This window comes from Strix uralensis, chromosome 9 (assembly GCF_047716275.1).
Source record: "Strix uralensis isolate ZFMK-TIS-50842 chromosome 9, bStrUra1, whole genome shotgun sequence".
Classification (NCBI taxonomy): domain Eukaryota; kingdom Metazoa; phylum Chordata; class Aves; order Strigiformes; family Strigidae; genus Strix; species Strix uralensis.
This window is the reverse complement of record NC_133980.1, coordinates 27612769-27630457: the sequence shown is the minus strand read 5'-3', so window position 1 is coordinate 27630457 and position 17689 is coordinate 27612769. Positions and strand designations below refer to the sequence as shown.

At 61.5% G+C, this 17689-nt stretch overlaps 3 protein-coding genes and 1 non-coding gene across 9 annotated transcripts; 2 read left to right on the top strand and 2 right to left on the bottom strand.

Annotated features, from left to right (window-relative positions):
- Window positions 1–306: 306 nt before the first annotated feature.
- SCLY (selenocysteine lyase) lies at window positions 307–5814 on the bottom strand. 3 transcript variants are annotated; one of them, XM_074877907.1, is made up of 13 exons: window positions 5749–5814; window positions 5177–5245; window positions 4989–5101; window positions 4784–4884; window positions 4482–4638; window positions 4003–4130; window positions 3719–3883; window positions 3272–3378; window positions 2900–2936; window positions 2431–2514; window positions 2205–2307; window positions 1947–2022; window positions 307–1526 (listed from the first exon to the last, which is right to left on the bottom strand). In XM_074877907.1, exons 2-13 carry the CDS (start codon window positions 5224–5226, stop codon window positions 1367–1369), a joined length of 1281 nt encoding a protein of 426 aa, XP_074734008.1. In that variant the 5' UTR covers window positions 5227–5245; window positions 5749–5814; the 3' UTR covers window positions 307–1366. The 3 variants fall into 3 exon arrangements, with proteins under 3 accessions (XP_074734008.1, XP_074734007.1, XP_074734006.1); XM_074877906.1 differs by lacking the exon at window positions 5749–5814 and having other exon boundaries at window positions 307–570; window positions 1335–1526; window positions 4784–4880; window positions 5177–5686; XM_074877905.1 differs by lacking the exon at window positions 5749–5814 and having other exon boundaries at window positions 4784–4880; window positions 5177–5687.
- Window positions 5815–5869: 55 nt separating this feature from the next.
- Window positions 5870–10719, top strand: LOC141947128 (uncharacterized). Its single transcript, XM_074877913.1, has 2 exons — window positions 5870–6006; window positions 7089–10719. Exon 2 carries the CDS (start codon window positions 7122–7124, stop codon window positions 7968–7970), a length of 849 nt encoding a protein of 282 aa, XP_074734014.1. The 5' UTR covers window positions 5870–6006; window positions 7089–7121; the 3' UTR covers window positions 7971–10719.
- Window positions 9637–17062, top strand: AIRE (autoimmune regulator). Of its 4 annotated transcripts, none has more exons than XM_074877901.1 (13): window positions 9637–9738; window positions 10798–13787; window positions 13888–14062; window positions 14174–14326; window positions 14433–14504; window positions 14622–14735; window positions 14860–14984; window positions 15149–15226; window positions 15514–15629; window positions 15704–15901; window positions 15993–16089; window positions 16358–16426; window positions 16644–17062. In XM_074877901.1, the coding sequence occupies exons 2-13, from the start codon at window positions 13647–13649 to the stop codon at window positions 16806–16808; spliced, it is 1503 nt and encodes a 500-aa protein (XP_074734002.1). In that variant the 5' UTR covers window positions 9637–9738; window positions 10798–13646; the 3' UTR covers window positions 16809–17062. The 4 variants fall into 4 exon arrangements, with proteins under 4 accessions (XP_074734002.1, XP_074734003.1, XP_074734004.1 ...); XM_074877902.1 differs by having other exon boundaries at window positions 16586–16803; XM_074877903.1 differs by lacking the exon at window positions 16358–16426 and having other exon boundaries at window positions 16586–16803.
- LOC141947516 (5S ribosomal RNA) lies at window positions 17062–17180 on the bottom strand. Its single transcript, XR_012630171.1, has one exon. It is a non-coding gene; the product is annotated as a 5S ribosomal RNA (ribosomal RNA).
- Between the last annotated feature and the right edge of the window lie 509 nt (window positions 17181–17689).

Sequence of the window (17689 nt, the reverse complement as noted above, 5' to 3'; positions counted from 1 at the left end):
GGCAGGCATCCAGTGACACTAAGTCGGTGTGCTTGGCTCCTAACGCTTCAGTTAGAAATCAGATTTACAAAAAGCCCCAGGGCTTTAGGGCTCCAAACAGTATTCCTGGCTGGGCTAATATATGGCTAGTAAAGAGAAGGACCGGTGTCTGAGATCGGCATCCATGGGCTCCATGCCAGCCAGGAGCAGTGGGCACCTCCCCGCTCCAGCGGACGCGGCCTCTGTTCTGGGACACGAGCGTTTTCTGAGGGAAAAGGCATTGCTCACGTGACCCCACCCAGCCCAGCTACCCCCATGGAAAATACATTTTACTTGGGGAAAAAGCCACAGCAGCAGCAATCACTTTTATTCCTATGAACACCCGGGGAGACCAGGTTTCCCAACATCAGTCAGCCCAGCTGGCGACGCTCCTAATCCGTGTGACACTTGTGTCCTCCCGCATCCGTGATGAGAGCGGCCGCCTGGGCCACGCAGGGAAGACGCATTTCCTCAGGTGCTGGCAGTTACGGCTGCCCCAACAAATCCGTTTCCTTTAGGAGCACGTGGAGCTGGCAACAGGAGCTCTGCCCGCTGTAGGAAGGACAGGAGGAGGGGAGCAGGTAACGCAACGCAGTGCTGGGAAGGCTGTGCCCAACGCTTCCCAGCCAAAAAAACCTTCGGTCGCTTAGGGCAGGGGCAGGGCAGTTCCCAGCCCAGCATTTTGGGGAATCTCGTTTCCCTCTGGGCAGATGGTCTTTCCTCCTCTGAGCGGTAAGACAGCGGGAAAGCTTCCTTTGGGGAAAGCAACCAGGGCAAAAGACTCCATCTCCTACAGCTTCCGTGTCTGTTGCGCTCTGGAGGGAATCGAGCTTTGAGACTCCGTCACACCAAGGTGCGCACAGGCAGCTGGGTAGGTGCTGGCAAGCGAGGCGCACCTGACGGCGAAGCTGCCCGAACGCCTGCCCCGTGCTGGGGGGACAACGGGGGCCCGAGAAAGCTCTCAGTGAGCTGCCCCAGCCCCAAAGCAGCACAGCTCCCTGCCGCCTCCAGCACCTGCGCTAGCTTCTCCGCTCGAGCCACACGTGCTGCAGAGCCGTGCCAGCCCTGCTGGGATCCCTGTGAGCGGATATACGGCCGGGCACACCTAAGAGCACATCGCTGCCAAAACTCGCTTCCTCCTCCTGCCACCACCAGCTGCCGCTTCCCCAACGTCTGACCTGCTGTCACAGACTGCGGGCTGGGTCAGTTCGACTTAGGGATCGAGTGCAAAACTAATCCTGCCAAAACCTGAGCCCAAATTGACAGAGGCAGCCAGCACCCAGGGGCCAAGCAGGGCACAATCCCACCCCGAGAACCTGGGTGATGGCTGGGGAGCGATTCCTGGGGTCTATGGGGTTTGGTCCTGCTCCAGCTGTGCCACAGCCTGCACGAGGTCCTGCACCACCAGGTCCACGTCTGCCCGCGTGGTGTCTCGGCCCACGCTCAGCCGCAAGGCGTTCTGCGCCACGTCGCAGGGGATCCCGCAGCTCAGCAGAATCGAGGAGGGCCTGAAACACAGACACGGGGCTGAGCAGGATTACCTGGAGGGCTGAGGAAGCACTCGCGTTGCCAGAAGGCTGCACTAAGAGGGAGCATATCTGCAGCTGCGCTCCAGGCAAACCTGGCCAGCCATAAGGCAGAGTCTCTTCTGGCAGCGCCAGGTATTGAAGAGTACTTCTGAGCTCAGCTGGATCACCAAAGCCAGGAGGGACAAAGCCCTTCCAAGCAGCAGTCAAGCTTTCCAGCTGTGTCTCCTGCAATAACCTCCCGGGCAGCCCTTCAGCCCCTCTGGAAAGCGCTGCGCCCTCTTTGCTCCAGGTGACGCTGCCCACAGCCACCCACGGCCCCTTTCCCTGTCCTGTTTCCCTCCCTCCCACCCGCTCTCCTCTGGGCAGATGCCCCGGGGCCTGGCAAAGCCAGCTGCTTACCGATCCCCTTTCTCAGAGTGGCAGGCAGCCCCAACGCTGGCGAGAAGCGTCTGGCAGCGAGACAGCACCCTTCGCCCTGCAGCACACACAAGCACAGGTCTCCCAGCGCCCAGGCTCTCTCCGGGGGCCGCCGCCTGCCTCATCACCGTGCCCAGGCCACGGCCGAGCACCCGCTGGTCTCTAGCGGCAGGGTGCTGTGCGGGGCAGGTGCTTGGCTCCACGGGCACCATCACAGAGCAGCGGTGGGTTAAGAGCTACCTTGAAGGCCTGGGCCCAGGATGGAGAAGTTAGAGGTGTTGCAGAGTCGCTTGGAGCCCGTAAAGTGGCTGTTGAGGTGGATTCTCTGCTTCCCAAAGGAGGCCTGGAGAAATCCAGAGCGCTGTGAACCACTCCAGGTGCGCAAGCAGCTCTGTCCAGAGTGACATACCCACCCTGGCTCCAGACCCCGGGAGGGGAGAGACAAACAGGAACCAGTTCTACTCACCTCCAGCCTGGCCTCCAGGTAATCCCGAACATCCCGCATGTGAGCCTCATAGGCCTCCCAGTTCTTGCTCACTAACTCTGCAGCCTGAGGAGAGAAAACCCAGACAGGCTCCGTCAGCACCCCCCTGACACCTCCCTCCATGCATGGCCCCCTGGCACATGAGCCCGTCCCGGGAAGAGCCCCTGCAATCGCCAGGTCCCCTGCATCCCCCCAACAGCCTCCCGGTGCCTTGTGCCATATGGGCTGCATGACTGCCTGCTGCTAGGGCTGCAAAGCCTGCCCATAGTGCTCCGAAGCTCCTTTGACTGGCACCAGAAAGCCCCATCTCCCTTCCCAGTAGTTCGCCCGCCCTCCCACACCCCGAGTTCGTCGCTCGTAACAACTGGGGAGCACGGGAGCTGGCTTCGTGCTGGCTCCACCAGGCAGCACCCCAGGGAACCCCTCACCTGTGACCCCATCACTGACTCACCTGGCCGAGGCCGGCGATCATTGGGGTGTTCTCAGTGCTGGAAGGGAAGAGGGAGCAGTGAGTCGTTTCTGCAGCCCCAACCTCAGGGCACAGACATTCCCGGTGTAGGACCCCTCACCATTGCCAGGGGGTCCTGGACACCCCTCTGCGGTGACTGGGAAGGGGCAGTTCCACCCTGCGGTTCTTCCCGCAGCAAAGCCTGCGCACCAGGCTCCCACAGTTCCCACGCACGGATCCATCTCCCCATGCTGGGCTGCCCGCCCCAGGGCTGGCAGGTAACACAGCTGCCAGCTCAGCTTGGACTAAGCAGCCACACGTGGTTTGGCCACCAGCCCAAGGCCCAGCTCTCCAGGGCACCACCAGCCACCTTACCCCGGCCGGAAATTCCTCTCCTGTCCCCCTCCGAAGAGCATGGGGTGCAGCGGGGTGGTGATGCCAGGGCCGCGCACGTACAGCGCACCGATCCGTGGGCCGTAGAACTGCGGGCAGAAACAGCCACGGTGACCCGGGGGACACTGCCAGGTGTCCCTTTTCTGTACTCCCGCCCAAATCCGAGTGCCCTCCGGTGCTGATCCCTGCCCATCTCACAGGGCAGGGCTGTCCCTTGGCCTCCTCCTGCTCCCCCTTCCAGACAGGTCCCCTGACACGCAGAGGCCTTCTCCCCCAGTTGGAGACTTATCTTCAGAGACTTATCCAGCAGGAAATCTTTGGCCACTGATGAGGTATCACGCTGTGGGGGGCACCCAAAGTCTCCCGGACACCCCAACAGAGATGGCTTAGGAAGTGAAGAGCAGCTGGGCCACGTGAACAGGGCCATACCTTGTGTCCCACGATGGTGAGGTAGTCCACCCCCAGCTCCTGCACGTCCACACGCCCCTTGCCAATCATCTGGGCCGCGTCCGTGTGCACCAGGATCCTGGGCAGCCCCACTGCCGCTCTCTGCTGATTGAGGGCGCGGACACGCTGGCTCAGCTCCGTTACAGGCTGGCAGAAAGGAAGAGGGTCTGCATCCCGGGGACCATCTGCTCCCCCTTATCAAGCACCTTTTTGTGAGGATGTCCCCACTCTGTCCCACTTGTCCCCACCCCATCCCACAGACTCACCATGATGACCCCAGTCTCGTTATTGGCCAACATGATGGAAACCAGGCAGGTGGTTGGCCGGATGGCGGCGAGGACGTCGTCCACCTCAGCCCGCCCACTTTGTGGGGACACGGCCACAAAGGTGACTTCTGCAAGCCAAGAAACAAGACCTGAGGTTTTCTGGGAAGCCTGACAGCGCGCAGGGCTGGCTGCCCACACCTCGCTGAGCAGGCAGGAGAGCTGTGCAGGCAGCTGGCAGGCAGGCAGAGAGCTCTTGGGGCCAGTGCTGGATGCCAACGGGGTAATACACCCAGCTTGAGGGAATGGAGGCCCCATGTGGGGAGTCAGTGCCCTTTTTGGGGGGGAAAGGAGAGCATCATGGAGTAAGTGGGTCCCTGTCCTCCTCTGCAAAAATGCCAGTGGAGAAAATCCCCCCTCACAAACCCCAGTCTGCAGCTAGACGTTCCTGACCCATCCCCTGCGGTCCCTCTGCCACTCACCCGCCAGACTCTCCTTCACCAGCTGCTCCAGCGGCAGGCGGACGGAGTCGTGCTCCACGCTTGACGTCACGATGTGTGGTGTCCCCCAGCCGTCCCCCGGCCTGGCCTGGTTTTCGCAGAAGTGCCTGCGGGCAGTCTGGATCACCATGTTGTTTGCCTGAAGAGAGGAAGGCATAGGGGAAAATGAAAGCCCAGAGGGAGTGCGGTGCCCTTTGCCCCCACCCTCCTCATCGTCACTTGCTTGAGAGGAGGTGGCAGGCAGGAGCGTCACCGCCCTGCACAGGGATCACGGCTGCTCCCACCTCTGTACCCCCCGAGGTAAAGATGATGTCCTCCGGTCGACCTCCCACCATCCTCGCCAGGCTCTCCCGGGCACTGCCAACGAGCTCCTTCGCCTTCCTGCCTGCGGGACGAGACCCCGCAGCTCCACCACAGGCTCCCGTGGCCACAGGGCTCGGCTGGGCCGCAGCGGGGAGCCAAGGAGTCAGCGCCCCCCCGGGTCCCTACCTGCAGGGTGGGAGCTGCTGGGGTTGCCCCAGGCCTGGCGCATGGCGTCCCACACAGCCTGGGCCACCTCGGGGGCCAGCGGGGTGGTGGCGTTGTAGTCCAGGTAGATCCTCCTGCGGGGGCAAGCAGAGGGTGAGTGGGCGCCGGGGGGCAGGAGTTGGGGGGGCAGGGCAGGGACGAGGCCTCACCCCTCTGCCGCGTCGTGCTGCGCCTCCGCCGGCTCCGTCCCGGCGCCCATCGCTGCTGCCGCCGCCGCCCTGGCACCGCGGGGCACAGGCGTGTGGGCGCCCGCGGGGGGCCGGCAGCTGCTCTGCCCGCCCCCCGCCACGGCGCCGCCAATCAGCTGTCTCCTGCCTGCCCCACCGCCGCCGTGCCCACCAATCAGCTCCCTGTCTCCTTCCCCCCATCACGGCACCCACCAATTAGCTCCCTCTCCCGTGTGCCACAACAGCACCCGCCAATCAGCTCCCGCCTTCCTCCCTTCCCCGCCGCCAATCCGCTCCCCGCCGGCTGGGCAGTAGCCAATCAGCTCCCGCCATCCTCGCGGCCCCGCACTGCGCCCGCCCACTGGCCGGGGAACCCCGAGCCCGCGGGGCTCCCATTGGCCCCCGCCAGGAGGCGCCCGCGGGGCGCGACCAATCGGCTCCGCCCAGCGTCCGCGCGAGACGCTTCCTGCCCGCGGCGAGGGGCCGCCTGGGGGCGGGGCGCCGCGCGCGCCGGGGGGGGTGGTGTCCGGGCCGCGCCGCGGCCGCGCGCTCACTCGCTCGCGCCGCTCCCGTCTCCCCGCGCGGCCAATCCCGCGGGCGCTGCCGCCGCGCCGGGCGGAAGGGGCGGGACGAGGCGTCGCGCACTTCCGGCGCGCAGCAAGCGGGACGCGCGGGGCGGGGGCGGCCCTTCCGGGAGAGGGCGGGCGCGAGCCGCCGCGGCGCTGCCCCTCTCCAAGATGGCGGCGGTAACCTCGGCCTGTTCCCCCCGCTCCTTCCTGCGCAGGCTCCGCAGACCCCCCTCCAAGATGGCGGTGAGCCCCGGGGAGGGGAGGGGCCGGGCCGGGCCGGGGGCAGGGCGCGCCAGGCTCCGCCGACCCCCGCCCGGGGCCCGCGGCCCGCAGGAGGCCTCAGGCGGGGCGGGCGGGCGGCGCCCGGGGCCCTTCCCGGCACCGCGCCGTGACTCAGCGCTGCGGGGGGCCGCGGGGAGGGGGGGGCGGCCCCCGGCCCCGCTGCCCCGGTGGCGGTCCCTCAGCCCCCGGCGCGTCCCCGCCCTCCGGGAGCCGCCGGCCGAGGCGGCGCGGGGCCCGCGGGCCTGCCCGGGGCCCGCGGCGGGCCCTGTGTCCGCGGCGGGCCCGGGCCTCGAGGCTCCCCGGGCCTCCTCGGCCGGGGCGGCGGCGGGCGGCGGGCCCGAGCTGCGGCTGAGCAGCTGCGGGCCGCGATGCCGCTCGCCCCGGCCCCCGCGCCGCCTGCGCGGCCGGGAAAAGTGCCAGTCATGCTGCGGGGCAGGCCGGGCCTAGGCAGGGCGGCAGCGGGCTGCGATGAGTAATCCCCGGCCGAGGCCTCGGTGCTGCGGGCGGTGTCTCCGTCGGGGGAGAGGGAGGGGTGGAGGGCACCGGGAGGGCGAGCCGGTGACCCGGGGCCGCTCCAGGGGAGGGGGCGAAGCGAGAGGAGCCGCGGGGGAAGCGAGCTCGCCCGTTTTGGGCAGCCCCGTTCCGGCGCCGGAGCAGCTGTGGGGTGTTGCGGCGCAGCCGGTGCGGAGGCATGCCCGTCTTCACGTGCCAGCACTGAAGTGCGGTGCCCTAGGCGGCCTTGATTTACTGTAATTTACAATATGAAGTCCAAAACCCAATTAAAAACTAATAACATAAACAAACACACCGTATTAGGCTTTAAGAACCGCACAGAGGAGCGAGATAGACTTGATGTGCAGATGTTTAAATGGGCTGGGCTAACACAGCAGCCGTCCAACAGCAACAGAGTACACCATAAAATCCTAGATCTTATTGGTCTGAGCACGTTTTCTCATCTGTTTATTTTTGCTCCGGGGAAAAAAAAAAAAAAGCTTCATTTGACATACTCCTTTTTTTTTTTTTTTCTCCCCCTCGTCTTTCAGATTATGTCATAACTACAAAATAAACGAGCAGTGATGGAATCACTGGACACGGAGGTGAGAGCACGGAAGACTCTGGGGACTGTTGAATATGTAGAGTCTTCGGGTTTCACCCAGGGAGTACTGCCAACCAAGAAGGATGTGGTTCAGAATATGCTGTACTTGTTGCAGCCCAAAAGAGCTGGCCAGGCCCAGCGGTCCAAAGAGGATGCAGCCCAGTTGCTCGCTGAGCACCTGCAAGAGCACTGGTTGGTTTGTAACTTGCACACCATCGCGACGCAAAATATAAAGAAACTTATCCTCAAAATGTACGAGGAGTTTACCAGATTGTATCAGACCAGAAAGCAGAGACAGAACCAGGCTTTTACCGAGCGAGCAGACAAATTCAACGAGAGTTCAGAGAAGCTCTTTGATGTATTTTGTACAGACGCGCAGACGAGAAATAAACTGGAGGAATACAGTGGAATAAAAATGACTAGCATCGAGTGGAAATTTCTTGAAGATCAAAGAAGCGAAAGAAAGATGTACTATGAAGATTTCACAGACAAGCAGGAATTGAAGATGATGGAAAGAAGACAAAAGATACAATGTCTGGAGCACTTCAGAAAACTCGCCAGGGAGGAGAAGGAAGGAAGCAAAGCGAAGGAAATGAAATATAAAAGTGACGAGCAATCGGACGAAGGCACGAGCGTGGATGAATCTTACCCTGCGGAGGAAGAGAACGGCGGGGCTCCGGCCTTTTCGCTGCGGGGCAGAAGGAAGCGCCGGTGCACCGCGACTGCCGCGAGCGCCGCCATGCCCCTGGAGTGCCAGCATATACGGATGAGCATCAGGAGAGTTAGGCCTGGGTTCTACGAGACTGTGGAGAAGGTCAAAAACTGCTAGCGCATGCCGCGGTCGGCAGGCAGAGCTGCTGGAGTACGAGGTGGCAAGGCACACGTTAGGCAAGTTTGAAATCCCACCATCAATTGGAAGTGATTGTTGTAGATCCCCAAGCCAGAGCTCAGGAACACCCTGCCTCCGGGGCAGCGCGCTGGGACGACGGCAACAGCAGCAAGGACTAAAACACATGAATTTGGAAGGATAAGTAGTCAGCGGCTAACGATGCGAAGGCTCAAACGTAGCAGAGGATCTAAGGTTACGTAGCGTATAAGCCTCTTCTTCCAAGGTCCTGTCTACATCAGTGGGTTCTTAGAAGTCTCTCGCCATTTCTGAGCCAGTGGTGGCCTAACAGTACAAAACAGGACTCGGATTTACTGCAGGGAAATAACGTGGACTTGTTGCTAATCGAAAATTCACGTGCTGAAAAGCCCTAACTCCTGGTTTCAGTGGGAGGGAAAGGTGCTGGGCCCCTTTTCGGCAGAATTTGGCGTTTCTGCAAGGAAGGAAGCTGGTTTTCAGCCCGTATGACCCAGCCCCAGAGAGGTGCCCTGGGGTTTTGTGAAGGGATTGCTCTCTTGCTCGAGGAGGGGGAGAGAGAGATCAGGAGACATTTGAGTGCTTTGGCTGTGAAAGCATTGGTGATTCTGAATGTTTTATTCTAGATTCTATTTTAATGACGTTTCCTTGATCAGGATAAACCTTCCCATAGTTGGATGAGTTTTAACATGAAGTCCCTAATCTAGGATCTGAAGTGTGAATCCTAAATGAAGTGGTAATGTTTTATCTTCCGGGGGGGTGGGGGGGGGGGGGGGTAAGATAGGGGGAAGGATGAAAATTGCATCATTTAGTTTTAAGATGGGAAGAATTTTATAAACTGTTATCCTGCCGCCTTAGGACATAGGGAAGAAGAAGCCTTCCCAGGTGTGGGTAGCTGTGGTATTTACAGCAAAAGGCTCCTGAATCTGGGCTTGCTTTTCCACCCGCCACGGTCCTGCAGACCAGCAGGGTGGAAGTGGTAGCTTTCCACCCAGAGTTTGTTTGAACAAAGTATAACCCTCTTGCCCACGTACATCCTGAGCAGTGACGTGTCTGATTTTAGATACCCGCAGTACGAGGGTATCAGCCCGTTTTAGTTAGAGTTGCTTTACTGGTTTTTAAAGATGAGAGACTTGAACTTTCAGTGACACCCAGTGCTGGAGGTCTCTCTGGTGAGATTCCCAAACCTTGCCAGATGACACTGAAAATTAAAAACCCTGAGTCTCTATTTGTCCACAGAAGTTCTCTGGTAGAAAGAGCGCAAACTTGCCTGGTTTTCAAATTTACCTTCCAGTGTGAATGTTGGTTTCCCCACTCCAGTATCTCAGCTTTTCCCCGTTTCTTTCCTCTCCGTCCTGCACATCATTTTACTGACATTAACTCGTGCTGTTTCATTCTTTGGCTTTTGCTCCCTTTAACAATAAATGCATGTACAAATAATTTTATCAGTTCCTTTACTTTTGATGAATCAGTTCTCGGACTGCTTTGAAGTCCTATGCCAAAGGAGGAATGAAACGCAAATTAGCTGCTGCTCTGAGGGGGAGGCAGCAGAGCGAGCGCGGGCGGCGGCGGCGGCCCGGCCTTGCTGCTGGGGCAGGCTGCGGCGTGCCCCCGCCCCGTCCCTCCGCCTGCCCACGGATCCGTCCGGCTCCCAGCGCTGCATCGGCTTCCCAGTCACCTTGCTCGGTAGTAATTGCTGGGATCCTTGTTCTGTGTCTCTGAGAAGTTCTTCATGGTAAGTTGCTTCAAAATATTTAGCGAACTCTTGCGTATTCCGCATCACTCGGGAGTGTCGTCGCAGGTTTAATAGCACGCGCCCACGTTCTGCAACGCCCTCAGCTGCTTGAGAGTTCGCAGCCCTCTCTCTCCTCCTCTCTCTGGCGTGCTTCACTGACTTCCCCGTGCAAATTATGTCACGTTTAAACTATTTGCCTTCCAGCCCTGAGGTGCTGGACTTGAGCCTCTCACTGGGCTTTTACACCAGCAGCTCTGTTTCAGCAGGGAATATAGCCAAGCTCGGACCTCGCCGAAGTAGAATTTTTTTAATAACTGCTGTAAAACCCCCTTTGTATTTCAAATATAGCTGACAGTATAAACGCTCGTGTGTGTAAAGCAAATCCACCAGGGTTGACTCGAATATGGAACACAGCTGTATAGTGCTTTATGATTTTCAGGGATTCAGGGAATTTAAGGTTGTCGAATCTGACTTCCTGTATACCACAGGGAATTACATTTCATTCAGAAGCCCCACACTCAGCCTACTGGTTTCAGTTTAACTGACGTGTCTTACAGAAAGTCGAGCTGAAGACGTCAGAAGTCTGCTGTCTTCCTCAGTTATACACTTAGTGGTTTGTCACCTTTGCTGTTTTAAAAAAGAAATTTAAAAAAAAGGCAAAAAAAAAAAAAAAGTCCGACCATCTTCTAGGCTGTGATTCTTTTTCATGACATCTTGTACAGGCTGAGCAGTGTTTATCGCATTTAAATCATACTTGTTTTTTTTAACTGGGTTTGACTGTGGATAGAGCCAAAGCCTGGCTCTGTTTCTGCTGCAACAGGGGGAAAATTTCTAAATAATGTATTCTGATTACTCTTCTTTGGGACCATGGTGCCTTTTTAATCAGGACAGTAAATCTTGTCCCAGGATTCTGTACTTTTGTACGTTAACAGTTGTTGACTTTCCTTTTTTGGTGTGTCCCAAATAAATTAATATAACATACCTTTGGGCTTTTGTTTCTTCTTTCTAAAGGGGGAGGAAAGAGGAAACTGAAGCTAAAATAAATCTTCTCTACTCCAGCTCTCCCTCGCGGGCTCTCGCAGGAGCCGCCGTGAAGCGTGCAGGTGGAGCCGCCCTCGTCGGACTGCGTGGGGCAGCGGTAGGGACGCTGCTAGAGATGGAGGCCGGGATCGGGGCCCCACCTGAAGCCCTGTTGTGGTTTTTAACCAAAAATGCTGCAGCCTGGAGCAGCCAAAGGTAAGGGGAGAGGGGTGAGAGCTCTGCACATGGTGGTGGCGTTTCACTGGGGCTGCCGCTGTGCTTCAGGCTTAGGGAGGTGGGGAGGGGAGGCGAGGGGGGGCACCCTGCCTTCCTGGGGTGATCCTGCGGGTGGGCCCCTCGCTTCTGCCTGTTCTCTCCTGACGGTGATTCAGGGACATGCTGTACGAGAGGAGCACGGGGCGGGTGGTGTCCAAGACACACACGGGGCGATGGTTCGTGCCACGGGACCTCGGCGAGGAGGGGAAATAGGAAGGGAAGAAATGCTGGAAAGGGCGCATCTGCTTCAGCAGCTTTTCCCAGGAGGAGGGAATCCAGGTGCATCCTGGGGCTACAGATGCTTTTGATAGGCACCGAGTTGCTGATTTAACTGGCTGTTTGTGGAGAAACATCTTCAGCCTTCACGGTCAGATTTGAGCTCAGATTGAACTCACCTACCTCGAACCTTTTGCTCTGAGTTCTGCAAGGGGAGCAAGCGAAAGGAGAGGGCACCCCGAAACCTGAGGGTGGCCAGGCTCCTCTGCACCCCAGCTTGGGGCCCTTGCAGCAGGGCAGGGCTCGTGCCAGCCCCAGGGGCGGGGTTTACACCTTTCTGCAAGCAAAAGCTGATTCTTCACGGCCCTTATAAGTACCTTGATTCAGCTGCTGAGGTCGGCTCTAAGCAAGGTCGTACAGGAGTACCCGTCTGATCTCCCAGGACGTACGTGCCTCTTCACGTGGCTCCTGGCAGCTGCAGCTCTCCCTCCTGCGTAGCAGCTCAGAAAGGGCAAGGAACATAGAAAAACCACCCAAAATGCAAATTACTGCACTACGGAGCAGACTGGATATGGAAAACAATTTGTGCGTGATTCAGAGCACAGGACCCGTCACAAAGTTGGAATTCGGAACAAGTCGGAGCCCAGCACTGGGCACGGGGCTGGCGGCTGCCTTGGGCAGCACCTGCCCGCGCGGGAGCTCCTGTAGCCGCGGGCACGGGGAGGGGGCAGCCAGCCCAGCCTTGTCCTGGAGGTGCCACACAGCCCAACACAAGGTGACAGTGACAAATGGTGGCGCTGCAGGTGGGACAGGGGGGAAAATGGTTTTCCTGGGAAGGGTGGAGCAGGCCTGTGAGACTGTGTCACGAGTGTGCTTGTGCTCAACGCCTGTGGCTGGGCTGCGGGTGAGCTCCAGGCGGGGAGGTGAACCTCCCGTTTGCCTGACACCTGTGTTTTGTCCCCAGGGTGGGTGCATGGGGCAGGTGGTGGCGAAGCCGTCCCCACCACAGCACTGAAATCCTGGTGTGGGGCACAGCAACCCGACCCCCATCCCACAGCTCCCAGTGCCTCCAGGGGAAAAGTCACCCCCAATCCTGAAAGGAGCTTCAAAGCAAGTGTTTCCATGGGTTAACACATTAATTTATTAACCAGAAATGTGTGAGGGTATTTCCTGCTCTCGCAGAGGGTGTTGTCTTGTTATTCTTCCCGAGTTTCTGGATAGCAGCCGCTTCCTCCTGGCATGGCTTTGGAGCCAGCGGATACCGCTCCATTTTTTTAGGATTTCCTGGTAGCTGTCCCTGCCCCTATCGCCTTGCACCGTGCCATGGAGCACCCCCTCTTGCACCCCTTTCCCATCCCGCTCGGGTTGGGTTTTGCTGTACAGAGGGTGTCAGGTGCTGCCCTGCAGTGTGGGGACGGCTGTGCACGGCCACAGCACCCCTGGCTGAACCGTCCAGGCAGCAGGGACACATCTCTGGAGGGAGAGAGGCTGGAAATTAATCCTGGGGAAATCCCAAACGTTTGGGAAGAGGGATGGAGCTTTGGAGCTTTCTCTTTCCTGGATGCCTGGTACAGAGCTGCCAGACCTCCAGACTTTTATATGCCGGATGCTCCCAAGGAGCTAGTTTCCCCTGGCTCCAAGTTTTTTACAACTGTGTGTTTCCAGTGAAATCACCTTATTGCCCAATTTCCCCGAGCGGTTGATGACAGAGCTGCGGGCAGCGCCTGCCCAGGTAATCCCCAGGCTCCCTCATGGGGCTGCCGTCGCTCTGGCCGGCTGGAGGGCAGCGGTGCGACGCTTCAGGCGGGCTCTTGGCTTATTCAGCATCCGCAATTGTACCCAAACACCTTTCCAGGGTTTCTTTGGTGTCAGGAGGTGGTTTGCAGGTAGCCAGGGCAAATATTCCCATTTTCCCCCGCTGTCGGGGCATTGCTTCCCACGTGCTCCCACGGCCGAGTTTCTGGATGAGAGAAGCAGGTGCTGCGGAAAGTCCAGAAATTTTGGGGTGACGCCTGGCTGACCGCAGGGATGGGAGAGGCGGGGGCCCCTGCACCAGCACCGTGGCTGGCCCCCCTCTCCCCAGCAACCCCCGGGCAGTCACTGGGGGGTGGGGTGTCCTTCACCAGCGACGGCAGCTGACGTCACGCCGGCTGTTGATGCCCGGGGCTGGGGAGCAGCCTGACCCCAAACCCCAGGGCTGGGGGGTGCGGTGGTGCCGCAGGGGCAAGCCCAGCCACGCCGCAGGGACAGCGGGAGGGATGATCTCGGGTTACGTGGCCTCGTACAGAAATGAGTGGGACAGCGGGATCCTGACGAGGTTCCCACTGTCGGCGGCCGGGGCTTATTAAAGGGGCTGCTCGGGGCGGGCTGCTCGGCCCCGGCGGCGTCCCCGCGGCATGGCGGGGCTGGGGGGTGAGGGGGACCTGCGGCACCTGCTGAAGCTGCACCGCACCGAGATCGCCATGGCGGTGGACGACGTCTTCCCGCTGCTGCACGGCCTGGCTGACCACGACGTCGTCCCCGAGCACGTCTTCAAGGTGAGGCCGTGGGCTGGGAGAGGATGGCCGTGCTGCGGGGCCGGGGGCCGGCTGGCGGCACCGGGATGGTGCGTGTAGACCGGCGGCGGTGGCACCGCAGGAGACGCTGAGCCAGACGGAGCGGGAGGGCTCCCACCGCGCTTTCCACGCGCTGCTCACCTGGCTGCTGGGCCGCGACGCCGCCACCGTCCGCGACTTCTGGGCCGTCCTCTTCAAGGACTACAACCTGGAGAGGTACACCCGGCTCCGGCCCCTCCGTGGCGCCTTCCCCAGAGGTAAGAGGGGGGCAGATGCGGCGGGGGCGGGGGGACTGGCACCCCCGGGGGCTGCCGGCAGGCAGGGGTGACGCCCGGGGCTGGGTGTGCCTGTCGCTGTCCCCTCTGCAGAGGTGGAGCTGGGGCGGCAGCGCCGCGGGAGGTGCCTCTCCACCAGCCCCACGGCGCCGGCCCTGCACAGACCCCAAGGCAAGAGGAAAGCCCCCGAGGAGCGGGACGGGGCCCGAGCAGTGCAGCCCTCCCCGCGGCACGTCCCCAGCCCTGGTACGGAGACCCCGAGTGGGATGCAGATGGGGGGGGGGGGGGGGGGCGGGTCCCCGAGGCGCAGTGGGGTGCTGTGCCCCCTGATGTCACCCTCACAACCCCACAGGGCCCCTGGTGAAGACGAGGAGCGTGAAGAAGCCGGAGGGCGTGGATGCCCCCCGCACCCCTCGTGCCGGTGGTGAGTGCTGACATCCCCCCCCCTTCCCTGGGGCAGCATTTGCCTGTGCACCCTGTTTGCCTGCAGTCGAGGGTTGGGGGGGCTGCCCGTCCACTGAGCCGCCCCCCCTGCCTGCAGCTCTCCAGGCAGTGGCCACCTCGGTGCAGCGAGCGGTGGCCGTGGCGGGCAGCGAGGTGCCCATCACCCGCGGGGCCGTTGAGGGCATCCTCATCAAACACGTGCTGGAGCCGGGTAGGTGCAGCCCAGCCCAGCCGACCTCATGCCCGGTTTAGCCCCCAAATTCAGAAGCCGCTCCCAGGCAGGGGGTTGGCGGGGAGGGGGGCCCCCCCGGAGCTGCTCTTGGCCTCTCTTACAGGCAGCTCCAGGATGAGCAGCAAAGCAGGGGATGAGCCCTGTGCTCCAGCCACCTGTGAGGAGCCGGGGGCCAGGAGCAGAAGCCGTAGCCTGAAGCCCCCCGCCCGGCCCAAGGCACCCCAAAGTGTACAGACACCCCCCACACCTGCTTTAGCCCCTGCTTTTGCAGCTGCCCAAGGCTGCGGTGGGGGCTTGTCCCTTCCTGGCAGCACAGCCGTGGTCTGGGGTGTCCCCCCCGTGCCGGGCTGTCCCAGCAGCTCCCCACAACACCCCTCTTGTCTTGCCTGCAGAGCGGAGAGCCCCGACTGCACCCCCAGGGCCGGCTGCCGGTACCCACCGTGCACAGCCAGGACCCCGCACCCCACCAGGTGAGCCCCAGGCACCTGGTGAGCTGGGGGCCATGGGGGTGTCCCTGGCACGTCCCTGTGGCCTGGCCAAGCACAGGGGGTCACCAGGCTCCAACCCCCCCAAAACAGGCAACTCCCACCCTGAGAGGGGTTGGTGTGTTTGGTGCGGGGCGGGTACTGCAGGGGAGAGGGTGAGGGTGTTGACAGACCGTGGCGTCCCCTGTCAGCGTGAGCCCTGCCACAGCCGCGGCTGCAGTCTGGGGGGTGGGGGCGGTGGCGGTGACCCCCTGCCCGCTCCCCCGGGGCAGGAGAATGAGGACGAGTGTGCGGCCTGCGGTGACGGCGGTGAGCTCATCTGCTGCGACGGCTGCCCCAGGGCCTTCCACCTCGCCTGCTTGGTGCCCCCGCTGCCCTGCGTCCCCAGGTGAGCCCCAGGGTGCCACGGGGACCCCGGTGCCCCCCACGGCTGCCCCTCACCACCCCGCTCCGGTTGCGCAGTGGGACGTGGCGGTGCGGCTCCTGTGTGGGGGGCGCAGCCGAGCCGGGCCAGCTGCGGGAGGCGGCTGCGGAGCGACCCCCCGAGATGCCGGGGGAGGACACGTGTGGCACCCGGGATGGCGACGGGATCGTCTGCGGCCGCTGTTTCACCCGCATCCCCGCACCTCAGCACTGCCCCGCGCCCGGTGGGGACCCCGGGTGAGCCCCCCGCCATCCCCCACAGCCCAGCCTTAAATCCTCCCCTGCGGAGGGGCTGCCCTGACAGCCTGTGTCACCCCACGGGATGTAGGGGGCTGCTGCTCTGCACATCCTGCGCGGGCACCCCGGACACAGGCAGCCTCGACAGCACCGTGGCAGCCGGAAACCACCCGCTACAGGCAGCCAAGGTGGGTACAACCACTGCTCAGCCTGGCGGAGGGAAATGGGCCGGGGTGGCGGGGGGGTGGGTTACAAAGGGTGCGATGAGGCCGAGGAGCGATGGCCCAGGCTGGGTGAGGGACGGGCCGATGGCGGCTGCAGGTCGGGTACTGACGCTGTGCTGGAGGGGCCGTCAGCTGCGGTGGCACCAGAGACTGAACCCAGACACCAGCCCCGACCCATAAGGGTGCAGGCAGAGGGCAGGCAGGAAAGCTGGCAGGATGTTTCCTCCCTCAGGCAGAGCATGTCTCCCCCGGCAGCGACCCCGCGCTGAGCAGGGACGAGCTCGACGCGCTCCTGGGTGAGGTACGGCACTGGGGGGGGGACACACCAACAGCCAGAGTCCACCCACTGGGGACCATGGCACTGGTGTCACCCAAGTGATGTCAGGCGGTGGGCAAGGGGGGGACAGCCGAGACTGCCCAGGGAGTGGGATGGAGAGTGACCCCGGGGGCTGTCCCGCAGGGGGCCTGGGACGGGATCCTGCACTGGGCGTTCCAGAACATGGCACGGCCCCTCGCAGACACCCACGGACTCTTCACCTAATGCACCGCGGCCGGGGCGGCACCGCGCAGCACAGGCCATGTACCAACAGCCACCGGCGGGGGTGTGCCAGGGGAGCTGCACAGGCACCGGGGCACGCGGACACGTCTGCATGGCATCACACACAGACACCCCCTGGAAATAGGAGAGACACCTGGAAAGCACAGGGTACGGAACTGGCTCATGAAAAAGTGGGTGCACAGAATACATCAATAAAATACCAGAAAAAAAAAGAAGGGAAATGCATTTAATAATAAACTTAAAGAAAATAAAGCATTGAGGAAAAAAAACCCATACAACCTGCCAAAATTACACACAACATCTGCAAACCTGAAATGCTGTCCCCACAGTAACAACCCAAGGAAAAGAGAGGGGCAAGCGCTGCAAGCCCCGGCAAAAGCCTACAGCACCCGGTATTCCCAGGCGGTCTCCCATCCAAGTACTAACCGGGCCCGACCCTGCTTAGCTTCCGAGATCAGACGAGATCGGGCGTTCTCAGGGTGGTATGGCCGTAGGCACCCCCCAGCCCCACAAGAGCCCTCTCGAGTGACCGCCCACACGCTCCCACACACACCTACAGCCCCACTCGCCCACCCCACACGGCCACAAGCACCCACACGCACACCACAAACACAAACACCCCCACACACAACTCCCACCACCCAACAACAGCCCTCTCCTGCACCCTACAACGCCCCCACACCCCACCAGACACACCCACACCCCCACGGGGCAGGGGGCAAACGCCCCACGCACACACGACCCACCACAACACCCCCACGCCAACACCTGCACGTCTCCCACCCCACAAACCTGAAGCCTGGCTAAGCCAAAGACCCGTCCACGTCACCGCCACCACCTCCCAGCCCACCACACAGCTCCAACCACCCACCATCGGGGCAGGGCGACGGGCCACCCCGACACGCACACACCCCCCACCAACACCTGCACTTACCCCCCCACACCTGGACCACTGCCCCACCAAAACGCCCTCTCCCGCAACCACCACCACATTCGCACCCTGCG

Excerpts from the sequence above, each read along its gene's own strand:
- SCLY (XM_074877905.1), bottom strand. The coding sequence starts at position 5,395 with ATGGGGGGAAGGAGACAGGGAGCTGATTGGTGGGCACGGCGGCGGTGG. Across the intron at positions 5,102-5,176 it reads CAGCACGACGCGGCAGAGGG|GAGGATCTACCTGGACTACA; the intron begins GTGAGGCCTCGT and ends TTGCCCCCGCAG. Across the intron at positions 2,515-2,899 it reads TGATCGCCGGCCTCGGCCAG|GCTGCAGAGTTAGTGAGCAA; the intron begins GTGAGTCAGTGA and ends TTCTCTCCTCAG.
- LOC141947128 (XM_074877913.1), top strand. The coding sequence starts at position 7,122 with ATGGAATCACTGGACACGGAGGTGAGAGCACGGAAGACTCTGGGGACT.
- AIRE (XM_074877901.1), top strand. The coding sequence starts at position 13,647 with ATGGCGGGGCTGGGGGGTGAGGGGGACCTGCGGCACCTGCTGAAGCTG. Across the intron at positions 14,985-15,148 it reads GGCCCAAGGCACCCCAAAGT|AGCGGAGAGCCCCGACTGCA; the intron begins GTACAGACACCC and ends TCTTGCCTGCAG. Across the intron at positions 15,227-15,513 it reads AGGACCCCGCACCCCACCAG|GAGAATGAGGACGAGTGTGC; the intron begins GTGAGCCCCAGG and ends CCCCCGGGGCAG.